This window comes from Nansenia antarctica, assembly GCF_963989245.1.
Source record: "Nansenia antarctica genome assembly, chromosome: 2".
Taxonomy (NCBI): Eukaryota; Metazoa; Chordata; class Actinopteri; order Argentiniformes; family Microstomatidae; genus Nansenia; species Nansenia antarctica.
Window position 1 is genome coordinate 54,870,733 of NC_137675.1, and position 12,552 is coordinate 54,883,284.

The following is a 12,552-nucleotide window of genomic DNA, read 5'->3' on the forward strand; positions in this document are numbered from 1 at the left end:
ACCCTAACCCTAAATGAGTAATGAATTGGGACGCCACTACGGCTACACGTGAACGCGCAAAACGGAGCGGAGGGGTGAAAAGGGAGCCGGAGTGGTGAATTGGGATTCACCCTAAATGTCCATTGGAGTTTTTAGATTTAGTTGTGCTGTCGGTTTTACTGCACTGCCCTAAAGGGGAAATGGGACAGGTTCTTTTTTACAGTGAAAGACTCCTCTGGGATCCCCAGCCTGTCTGTAATAGATACAGGTTGTCCTGTCAGAATATTGATCCCACGGAGGCTTCCTCTTGGTGTCTTGGACTCAGTCCCACTGACAAAACACAGGAGACCTGCCGTGCTTGGTCAATGAAATCTGCTCAGATCATCTGCAAGAGGGGCAGAGGAATTTCTACAGCAGATGGCTCTGATTGACAGTTTGGTTGTCATTTGACCTACTTTGGTACACTGGCACATTGACTCCCTGCCTGAACGAGGGGGATGTGAGGCAGATTTGCGCACAGAAAAGAAATGTTATGTTGATTTTGAGGCGATGCATTAGGCATAAACACTGTCCAGGCAAAATAGAACCCTTTGTTTGTGGACAGAACAAGCAGATTGTCTTTCCTCCACATCATTCGTTTTTAAAAAAAAAGAAAAAAAAAAAAAGAACGTGTTGTTACCATGGGGATAGTGTTCCTGTCAAAGTGGAACAGCTCCTCCAAAAGCTTTTCCTAAAATGAACTGCCTCTGTCTTTTCGCCTCTTGTTAGACTCATTATTAAAGCAGTGACAGAAGTGAACCACCCACACACACACATGCCTCGCCACTGTTTATTCTCCACTGCTGCTCCTGGCCTGGGTGTGAATGGCCAGTAACATGCTGCCTCTCCTCCTCAGGTGTGGTGCAGGTCCAGCAGAAGGTCCTGGGGATGCAGACCTACTCCACATTCCAGCCCCGCACCGCCGCCATCAACATCAGGCCCAACACCGCCGCCTCCACCACTCAGCAGGTAGACACCCGGCTCCCTGTCTCTCCTCTCTCTCTACGTCCATCTAGCCTTAGCCATGTCGCTCTCTCTCTACTTCTGTGCGTGTATCTCTCTCCTTCTCTCTCTCTCTCTGTGTCTCTCTCTCATTTTCTCTCTCTCTGTGTCTCTCTCTCTGACTCTCTCTCTGTGTCTCTCTCTCTGACTCTCTCTCTCTGTGTCTCTCTCTCCTTTTCTCTCTTTCTGTGTCTCTCTTAGGGATGGGACGATTATCGTGTTTATCGTTAATTGCGATAAAAACACCCGCGATAACTTTATCGTGGAGAATTTTAATTAGTTGAATAATCGTCATAATCATATTTTTTATTATTATTATTTATTTTATTTTTTTTATTATTATTTTTTTTAAATGACTGGACTTTTTAAATAGGCACTATATTTTATAAACACTGCTTTGTCTGTCTGTTTTTATTGTATGTATTAATGTATGTGACCTACGTATGTTTTTTTTTTTTTGGGGGTTAATATTTTTATTGAGTTTCACAGAGACATGTACACAACAGGACATAACAACAACAACTAGTATCCGTGGGGGAGGTTATTGTCCCATTAATAGTAGAAAACTAGTTTTGCACTTTGTTATGCAGTACATTGTCCATAAACAATAACAGAAAATGTTCTTTCTCTTTTTTTTTTTTTTTTTTTAACAAACTAACAAACAAAAAACAAAGACAAACAAAACAAAACAAAAACAAAAAAACAGGGGGGGAGGAGGCCATGTCACATATCAGAAATAAACAGAAAATAAAATGACACAACAAATGCCATAATATATGGGGGGATCACCCCCATCGGAGACAGCATCCATGTCTTACAGTCCTAAACACAGCGGCAGCACAACACCAGCACAGTAAATAATATTGTGACCCATACATTGTAGATCTGTTACACATTAGTCTTGTGTACTTTCTTGAGTGTAATCCACCAAACCTTTCATTACAATGGCAGCCAGTCTGGTACCAATATAATCTAAGAACGGAGACCAAATCTTATAGAATGTCTTTATCTTACACTTAGACCTATATGTCAGATATTCCATAGGAATCATATCAAAAATTACCTTGTGCCATCCAGCTATCCAGCTATAGTACAGTGGATTGTGTACATAGCCTTTATTTATGTAAACCAGCTCCTTCCCTTCTTGTGATTTTTTTTTTAAAGTGTATTTTTTCCCCTTTCCTAACACCAGGGGAGCCACCCCTCCTAAATTTCGTTGTTTGGTACCTGTACTGTAGCAATGACAATAAAGTCCATTCATTCATATTGTAGGCGGTTTGCAGTCTATCCATTTCAGCAATATATTTTTCCTTGCACAAAAAGTGAGGATACACAGAAGTCTTTTGGAATGCATACTTTTAAGTTGTTTGTCTGGCAACCCAAACAATAGACACATGGGGTCCTTATCCAATGTAACATCTAGAATTAGATGAATTTTATCCATTATACCTTTCCAGTAATCATCTATATATCTACAAGTCCAAACACAATGAATAAAGCTCCCAACCTCGGTAATACACTTTGTACACATTTCCGATTTGTTATGATCCATTTTATGTCTAAGTTGGGGAGTAATCTGCAAACGTTGTAGTAGTCTAAATTGCGTTTCCTTCGTCCTATTACAGATTGAGATGTCGTTTGCCGATTGCCATATTAGTGACCAAGTTGCTTCATCAGTATTAATGTTCAGGTCATTATTCCAGTCTTTGGGCGTAAATGCAGGTTTGCCTTTATCATATTTCGAAAGTGCTCTATACCCAAGCCCCAGAATGCCTCTCGTCTTTCCAGCAGAGACTATCTCCTCCAGCGGAGAGGGTTGGTGACAGAGGCCAGTGTCTTTTTGGCTATTTAAAAAACTTCGTATCTGAAGGTATCTGAAAAACTAATTTCGTGGTAGGTCATATTTCTTACATAATTGGTCAAATGAAAGTAGTATTTCCGTATCATATAAATGTCCGATAGTAACCATCCCTTTGCTGTCCCACCGCTTGAAACCCCTATCCGTGGCACCAGGGGAGAAGTCTATGTTGCCCCAAACTGGCGAGAGGGAGGATGTCATAATCGTATGTTATAAATAAATAGTAATATAATTGAGATTTCTCACATGAGCCGCGTGCGAATATCCTCACAGAAATTTGTCTCGCGCGATTGTTCAGCCTGCATGGGTAACGTGACTGTCAAGTCAGCCTTGTCAGTCAGTCACTAACGTATGCTAGCCTTCTCACCATGGCTGCATCGGCCCTGTGTCCATTGCCTCACCTTTCCAGGGTTGCACGCAGGCTTCTATGCATACCTGCAACTAGTGTTCCTTCAGAGAGAGTGTTTAGTGCCAGTGGGCACATACTCACACCTCTCCGAGCACAGCTAAAGGCAGAAAAAGTGAACATGTTAACATTTTTGCACTTTAACCTATCTTGAAGCTTTCAAGTCTCTAAGCCACAAGGCTAGCACTCAGTTTGATGACAGAAAAGTGTCAGTGTTCAAGTTTTGTTTGATAGTATTTTTTCCCTTTATTTATGCAGTGATACCTTATAATTTATTAGTGATGCTCCGATCTGATCGGCGCCGATCGGTATCGGCCGATATGGCCTTGATCAGTTTTGATCGGAGTTCTCAAAACGGCCGATCAAACACGACCGATCAGTTTACAAAATGGCGTCGCCAGTCTGGAAATATTACACAGTGTCGGAAAGAGACAACAAATATGCCGTTTGTAATGTCTGCTCAAAAGAAATACCTCGGGGAGGAACGCACGCAAGGTCTTTCAATACCACGAATATCATACGGCATTTGCTGCGTTCGTCGATTCGCTCAGAGAGCGCCGAAGCGCACACTGGGCTCGACGTCATAAAGGGACCGAGTGCTTTGATTGGACGAGAGGCGTTCCACGAGTGCTGGTCAGAGTTCCAGAGCGACTTCACGAGCGTAGTGTAGGTAGTGTGCAGCGACGTCATGTGACCCCGCGAGCAGGAAGTCACTTGGCCCATAGCAACAACTATTAGCGCGTGAGTTTTAGGTCTTCCTCTGTGCACCTTGCACAAGTGTAGATAGCGAGCGACTTTTCAGCAGCAGGACATATTTTAGATGATAAGAGTGCCAAAAACGCTGAGATGCTTGTATTTCTCAAGGCTAATCTGCCAGTGATGCTGCTTAATCAGAAGTAAGGTTTGAGTCTGAAATCTCCTTAGGTGCAATGTTTTTTTGTTTTATTTATTATTGCTGACTTGCTGTCTTATCTCCTCCTAAATATGACTTGAAACTGACTGACTTGAAACAGTATTTTATATTTGGCTATAGCCTGTTTATGTTGCAGTTTAGTTTGGGTATGTTTATTGTTCCTCAGGAAAGCTACAGTATACTGTATAAGCTCCAAGTTCTCTAAGAGCCCCTAGTTCCTCTCATTCGAGTGGAATGTTGCACATTTGATGTGACAGTGTACATTTTATTTATTATGATTTTTATTTTCACATTTTATTTGTTTTTCCTGAAGTAAGCTACAGGTGGTTGTGAATTCAATAAAACAGATGGTCGTCAATTCATGATACTTTCTCATCTCCTAATTTCATTTAAATACTTAATATACAATGTCAATGGTGTTAAGAATAATTAAAAACATAAATAATGCTACACAATAAATAGAATGCTTCAATTGCCATTTTCGACGCTGTGATCGGTGATCGGTGATATCGGATCGGCAGATCACTGATTCCAGTGATCGGTGATCGGCACCAAAAACCCTGATCGGAGCATCTCTATAATTTATCATTACCTTATTTAAGATTTTATTAAAGATTTTTATTTTTGTCAAGATGTTTTTAAAATGATGTTAATGTTATTAACATGATTCAATAAAAATACAACAAAATCTAAGTTAAAGTGATTACAGTGTGTTTTATTGGCATTCAAATTTTTATTTTTTTTTATTTTTTATTCTCGTGGATTAATATCGTGGATCGCGATTATTTTGCCCATGATAATCGTGACATGACATTTTCTAATCGTCCCACCCCTAGTCTCTCTCTGACTCTCTCTCTCTGTGTGTCTCTCTCTCTCCCTCTGTTTCTCTCTCTCTGTCGGTCTCTCTGTCTGTGTGAAAGAGGGGTAACTTTAATTAACTTAAGTGAGTGTAAATGAGTGTACAGTGTCACTTATCCCTGGTGGTTCTCTTGCCCAGGTGATCAACACCGGAGCCCAGATCCGGCCAGGCATGACGGTGATCCGCTCGCCCCTGCAGCAGGCCACCGCCATGGGCAAAACCATCATCAGAACCCCCCTGGTGGTACAACAAGGTATTCTCCCAGCCAGTAGGTCTCCCTCTCTTCTCTGCGGTCTGTCCCTCCCTCGTCCCAACCCCCTGTGGCTGCATGACTCTCCCACTCAGCATGGGCGTCGGTGGACCGCTGCTATGAAAACGCAAACTTTATTAAACTATATTAAATTATACGTAGAGCAAATATCGATTCGGCCTAATAAATGCTGCTTTTGTTTTCTACCCTCATTTCACGTGGCTTGCTTGTTGGTGTCAAATTTGAACTAGAAACATGTTGATTATACCTACATTTATACCTACATTACGCCGTCTAATGATCGCAAGGTTGGCAGATCGGCGGTTTGAGCCCCGGCTGGCCACATGTCGAAGTGTCCTTGTGCAAGACACTGAACCCCAAATTGCTCCCAGTGAGCGGGCCGGCGTCTTGCATGGTAGCTTGCCTCCATTGCTGTGTGAATGTATGTGTGAATGGGTGAATGAGAGGCCGTCGTAAAGCGCTTTGGATAAAGGCGCTAATATAAGTGCAGTCCATTTACCATTTTACAATTTCTTGTTGATCCTGTCTCCTCTCCAGGCCAGTCCCAGCAGGTGGTGACTCAGATCATCCGGGGCCAGCCTGTGTCCACGGCCGTCTCCAGTGCCAGTCCCATGCAGACCACTGCAGGACAGAGGCTGGTGGGGGTCATGCCTCCCCCCCGCGCTGCCCCCCCAGCCCCAGGGCAGTCCCCGGCCCCGCCCACCCCCCAGGGTCCACGACCACAGCAAGGCCAGGTCAAACTCACCCTGGCCCAGCTCACCCAGCTAACGCAGGGAGCACAGGTGAGGGTGCTCTCTCTCTCTCTCTCTCTCTCTCTCTCTCTCTCTCTCTCTCTCTCTCTCTCTCTCTCTCTCTCTCTCACTCTCTCTCACTCTCTCACTCTCTCACTCTCTCACTCTCTCACTCTCTCTCTCACACACACACACACACAGAGCTCCTCTTGATTCGGTAGAGGTTGCTTCTCTGTCAGACTATTCAATCAGTGTTTTCAATTGACTGACTCACCCAAACGTCTCTTTGATGACGGTGCTGGTAGTTATGGTGATGGTGTTAGCATATGCTACTATGCCATGCCGTTCTTTATTGTATGTCTGCCTCATAACAGCCCATACATTTATCGTTTTCTCTTGAAACTTCACTCAGCAGCCAGGAAACTCTATGGACAGACAAAAGGTTAGCAAGTTCATCATCACCTGGGTAGATCTGGGGCTGGTGTTTCTACAATCTCTCCCTTTTCCCGTGGATTGTGTGATTTGTCTTAGTTTTGTGTTCTGGCTCACTGACTGCCCCCCCTCTCACTGTAGCTGTGTTCTATCTATGTCTGTAACCTCTTTCTCACCATCGGGCCGACGTGGACCCAAACGGTACTGTGCTGGCTTGGATGTTTTCTTTTCCCATCGTCCTCTCTGGCACAGTTCTGGCAACTGTGGTGGACGTCTAACACAGCACAGCAGCACAGCATAGTTCAGTACAGTATAGCCTGGTTCAGTATAGCCTGGTTCAGTATAGCTTGGTTCAGTATAGCTTGGTTCAGTATAGCCTGGTTCAGTATAGCCTGGTTCAGTACAGCTTGGTTCAGTACAGCTTGGTTCAGTACAGCTCGGTTCAGTACAGCTTGGTTCAGTACAGCCTGGTTCAGTACAGCTTGGTTCAGTACAGCCTGGTTCAGTACAGCTTGGTTCAGTACAGCCTGGTTCAGTACAGCTTGGTTCAGCACAGTTTGTTCAGTATAGCCTGGTCCAGTATAGCTTGGATCAGTACAGCCTGGTTCAGTACAGCCTGGTCCAGTACAGTTTGGTTCAGCACAGTTTGGTTCAGTATAGCCTGGTTCAGTACAGCTTGGTTCAGTATAGCTTGGTTCAGTACAGCTTGGTCCAGTATAGCTTGGTTCAGCACAGCTTGGTTCAGTACAGCTTGGTTCAGTATAGCTTGGTTCAGTATAGCCTGGTTCAGTACAGCTTGGTTCAGTATAGCTTGGTTCAGTATAGCCTGGTTCAGTACAGCTTGGTTCAGTATAGTCTGGTTCAGTACAGCTTGGATCAGTATAGCCTGGTCCAATACAGCAGGGTAGTGTGAGATGGGTACGGTATGTCTGGGTTTGTGTCCCCCTCTTTAACGCTGACGGTGTGTGTTGGTTCTAGGGAGGGAACCAGGGTCTGACGGTGGTGATCCAGGGGCAGGGCCAGACCACGGGCCAGCTGCAGGTCATCCCCCAGGGCGTGACGGTCATCCCCGGCCCCGGCCAGCAGCTCATGCAGGCGGCCATGCCCAGCGGCCAGGTCCAGCGCTTCCTCTTCACCCCCATGCCCCCGGCCTCAGCGCCTACAGCCGCCGTCACCACCCCGACCTCTGCTACCGCGACCCCCGCCACCCCAAGCCCCGCCACCCCGGCCAGCGCTGCTGTAACCCCCGTCACGGCTGCCACCACCACTCCCTCAGTGCCAGGTAAGAGGCATCTTCGCCAGTGGCGGCTGGCCAATAAAGGGCGCTAGGGCGCCGCCCCCACCTTCCAACGCAGCCCCACTTCCAGTTGCTACTTGTTATGTTATGTTGTTATGTTATGTTACTTGTAAAAGATTTTAAAAAATAAACATTGTTATCTGTGTGTGTGTAAAATTCACTGTGAAAATACATAGGGGAGGAGTCGGGGCGCCGGCCGAATGGCAGTCTATGGCAGTCCAAATACTTTTGGCTTACACGTGAGCTGTAGCAGCGCTCCAATTGGCTGTCTCCTATTTCTCAGTCGGGGCGCAAAAAATGCGCCCCGAGCATGCGCAGATTATAGGCTTACCTAGGCTGCAGCCTAGGGCCACTACCACTAGGGGTAGTAAAAATAAAATAATGCGTGAGACTTGAGAGCCCTGAATATCCGGTTGTTAAGTCTGACGTCAAACGTGACGTTTTGCAATTTCCGGGTCTAAACCAGAAATTCTCCGCACCAGAATACCAGTGTACTACAGCGGTAGAATGACAGTTTAATCGTTTTTTAGACTCGGATCTATTCATACAACAAGGGACACAGCACTTTCCCGTTTTCCCCATATTGTCAGGGTATTTGAGCCTCGGAAAAGCGCTATATAAATATAATTTATTATTATTATTATTGCGGCATTTCGAAGACAGCGCCTCAGCCAACTTTGGACCCGGAAACACGTCGCGACTTAACAACCGAATAGCTAAGTTAAAAAAAATAGCAGCAACAGAGAGACAGACAACAGGAGAGGAGAGCAACAGAGAGACAGACAACAAGGAGAGGAGATCAACAGAGAGACAGACAACAAGGAGAGGAGAGCAACAGAGAGACAGACAACAAGGAGAGGAGAGCAACAGAGACAGACAACAAGGAGAGGAGAGCAACAGAGAGACAGACAACAAGGAGAGGAGAGCAACAGAGAGACAGACAACAAGGAGAGGAGAGCAACAGAGAGACAGACAACAAGGAGAGGAGAGCAACAGAGAGACGGACAACAGGAGAGGAGAGCAACAGAGAGACAGACAACAGGAGAGGAGAGCAATAGAGACAGAACTGAGGTGAGGTGAGCAACAGAGATAGTTCAGGATGATAACAAACAGTTCAGTATGACAGAGACAACTAATAGAAAGACAACTGTATGATTATAGAGTTTACATGTTCAAGGAAATATTGTATGATAATAGAAAGGTACACTTTAATTTAATTAAAGAAGTAACAAAGAACACATTTATTATCACAATTGCATTGTGTTCCATGTCTTTCTCCATTGAATAAATAATGCCTAGTTGAATGGCTAAACAAGACAACTGTCTGGACAGTACTGCTAGAATTATTCACCTTACCGCTGCACAGATAGACAAAGGGTATAAGTCCATTCTGTTAACATTAGGTCTACTCTGCTAACAAAGACGATTCCAGTTGATTTGTCAGTTGTTGTGCATTATATTTTTGTTGTGTTTGCAGTTTGCCCTTTAATAAGTTATATATAAAAATAATGAAGTTATATATATATTCTCATGCTAAAATCGACTGTAAATCCAGATTTTATAGTTGATATTCTTCCCCGTGGAGCATGCCCCCATAACCTGTGCCCCACCCAACATTTTTATCACCAGCCGCCACTGATCTTCACCCACCTAGACTCTATCGTGTCTGTACTGGGAACGGTGCGTTTCACTCCATGAAACGTAACCAAACACTCGATAGACTCGTAGATTCCGGAAAGAATTGTGCATCATATACAACGTTTTTTGGATTTTTGGTTTCAGCTTACTGTGAATGCTCGTTTTGCTGTGTTTCTTTGATTGTGCATGTAGATGTAGTGATGATGTGCCTCTCTCTCCCTCCTCTGCAGCTCTGTCTGAACAGAGAGTCGTGCAGCCTCAGGTGCAGCCCCCCGCCACCTCTCAGCCACCGGCGCCGGTCCAGCCCGCTCAACAGGCTGCGGCTCCGGTCCAGCCACCCGCCCTGGCTCCGGCCCCCCCTCCGCTCTCCACGCAACCCCTCCTTCCCCCGCAGACTCTCGCCCACATCCCCCTCCAGCCCCCCACAGCCTTACCCATCCAGCAGATGGCCCAGACCCCGGCCTCCCCGCAGCAGGTGCAGATGAAGGCTCTCTCCGTCGCCCCCGTCACCATGACCCAGGCCGCAGTGAGGCCCATCCAGGCCCAGCCCCAACTCCAGCCCCAGGCTCAGGTGGCCCAGATCAGGCCCCAGATCCAGCTCCACCACCAGCCCCAGCTGATCACCGTGCCTGGCTTGCAGCAGCAGGTCCAGGTGCTCTCCACCCTCCCCTCCCACGTGGCGGCCCAGCTCCAGGCCCAGGCCCAGCAGGGCGGGGCAGTGCCCCAGCAGATCAAGCTGCAGCTGCCCATCCAGATCCAGCAGGCGGGGGGCCAGGTGCAGGCCCACCAGATCCAGAACGTGGTGACCATCCAGACGGCCAGCGTCCAGGAGCAGCTCCAGAGGATCCAGCAGCTCAGAGAGCAGCAGCAGCAGAAGAAGAAGCAGCAGCAGGAGGCCAAGAGGGAGCAGAGCTTGCAGGCCGCCAGCCCTGGTGACATCATCCAGAAACAGGTGGGCCTCAACACCAGTCCTGTTGACATCATCCAGAAACAGGTGGGCTTCAACACCACGATGGTCAGCGATGGAAGCACAACAACGCGTTGTTTCTCTGTCATAGAAACCCAAGTGGTATTTGTGTGTTAAAGTGCATCTCCTCCTTGGTTTACGTTCTGTCGGTGGTACCGCGTGCAGAAGTGTGTTTTTAAGCCTCAAAAAGACATTTGTTCCTACCTGTCTCTTGTATATTAGCATGTTGTGAAACTAGCTATGGCAACCACTACATGAAGTGGGAAGTGAGTTTGCCGTGGTCCAAAAAGTGCCGTGGGCCTGGGAATAGTCCTTTCAGTTGCAAGCTCTGTGGGTGGCTGAGAGGGTGGCTCACTGTGTACTTGGTCTCCTTGTTTCAGGTGGTGATGAAGCAGAATGCTGTGATAGAACATCTGAAGCAGAGGAAAACCATGACTCCTGCAGAGCGAGAGGAGAACCAGAGGTATGTTTTGATCCACAGCCTTGGAATAAGAACAGAACACCACATACACCTCCACGACATATGGGTCTCATCGATCGTAGAAATAACCTGACATAATGCTCTTGATCACTGCTTTGACATTGACATGAGTAGCGCTCTAAGCCCATTAGTCTACATCCATTTTATGGATATGATTAATCCATAAAGAGTTACTCATTCATTTGGTCCACTTAATAGCTTGAGTGTGGTTCCATGTTCTCTGACTCGCTGACCATTGATCTTTGTTCCCTGGGCAGGATGATCGTATGCAACCAGGTGATGAAGTTCATCCTGGACAAGATCGACAAGGACGAGAAGCTGGCCGCCAAGAAGCGGAAGAAAGAGGAGTCGGTGGAACAGAAACGCACCAAGGCCAACGCCTCCAAGCTGTCAGCGCTGCTCTTCAAGCACAAGGAGCAGCTGAAGGCTGAGATCCTGAAGAAGAGGGCCCTTCTGGACAAGGAGCTGCAGATAGAGGTGCAGGTGGGTACCTACCACACGACCACGCTGCTATGGACCAAGCTGTGGAACACCCTTCCACCAGCCATCCAATGCTCTGATACTTTCAATACGTTCAAGACCAGATTCAAGACCCATCTGTTCAGACTTGCCTTCCTACAGCATGGCACGGGTCCTGAGTAACACTATTCCCTTTAGTCGCCTGAGCTCTTCCACCATTTTTGATCTTGACTACGATTTAATCTTTTTGTATTTTTCTTTTCTTTTTGTGGTACAGCGTCATTGAGTCTTTTTCTTCTACAGTGTCCTTGAGTCTGAGAAAGGCGCTTTTAAATTAAATCTATTCTTATTATTTTAGGTCAGTACAATGGCCACCTTTTTACCCTGGACCACTGAACCACTGTAGAGGGTAGCCTGTGATACTGCAGTTTGTCCTGTTCTGTTAGACAACAACATGCATATCAAATGGCAGTTGATGTTCCTATTGATGGACAAACATGGATTAGGATGGATTCAGTAAGGCGGGATATCTGATACTGTCTGCATAAGGATGGTGCTGTGGTAACCATGAAACATCCTCTTTCTCTCTCGCTCTCTCTTTCTTTCTTTCTCTCCCTCTCTCTCTTTATCTCGTTTTCTTTCTTTCTCTCCTTCTCTCTTTATCTCTTTCTTTCTCTCTCTCTCTCTCTCTCTTTCTTTCTTTCTCTTTCTCTCTCTCTCTTTCTCTCTCTTTCTTTCTTTCTCTCTCCCCCTCTCTCTCTTTATCTCTCTTCTCTCTCTCTCTCTCTCTCTCTCTCTCTCTCTCTCTCTCTCTCTCTCTCTCTCTCTCTCTCTCTCTCTCTCTCTCTCTCTCTCTCTCCAGGAGGAGCTCAGAAGGGACCTGAGCCGGCTGAGGAAGGAGAAGGAGAAGGCCCAGGCTGCAGCCTCCCAGGCCGCCGCTGCAGCCGCCCACGCGGCCTCCCTCTCCCCCCCCATCGCCTCGCCCTCCGCCGCCCACAAGCGCAAGAGGGACGACGAGAGGGAATCCCCCTCCTCCGCCAAGCCCAAGAAAAAGAAGATGATCTCCACTACCTCAAAGGATTCCAAGAAGGACACCAAGCTCTACTGTGTCTGCAAAACCCCCTATGACGAAGCCAGGTAAGATCTGTTTTTTCACATCCAAGTAAGGCCCCGTTTCAATAAATGTCATCAAATTATCACTGAATTTTTGTGGTGAAGTC

At 46.5% G+C, this 12,552-nt stretch overlaps 1 protein-coding gene across 1 annotated transcript in view; it reads left to right on the forward strand.

The window, feature by feature from the left end:
• LOC308150280 (nucleosome-remodeling factor subunit BPTF-like) overlaps positions 1-12,552 on the forward strand; it is a 52,791-nt gene that overhangs the window by 36,489 nt on the left and 3,750 nt on the right. Inside the window, exons 20-27 of the mRNA XM_080523129.1 lie at positions 875-987; positions 5,195-5,309; positions 5,865-6,109; positions 7,469-7,772; positions 9,656-10,377; positions 10,773-10,855; positions 11,131-11,356; positions 12,195-12,469. Coding sequence (XP_080379255.1) covers positions 875-987; positions 5,195-5,309; positions 5,865-6,109; positions 7,469-7,772; positions 9,656-10,377; positions 10,773-10,855; positions 11,131-11,356; positions 12,195-12,469 — 2,083 coding nt within the window. The remainder of the gene's footprint in view (positions 1-874; positions 988-5,194; positions 5,310-5,864; positions 6,110-7,468; positions 7,773-9,655; positions 10,378-10,772; positions 10,856-11,130; positions 11,357-12,194; positions 12,470-12,552) is intronic.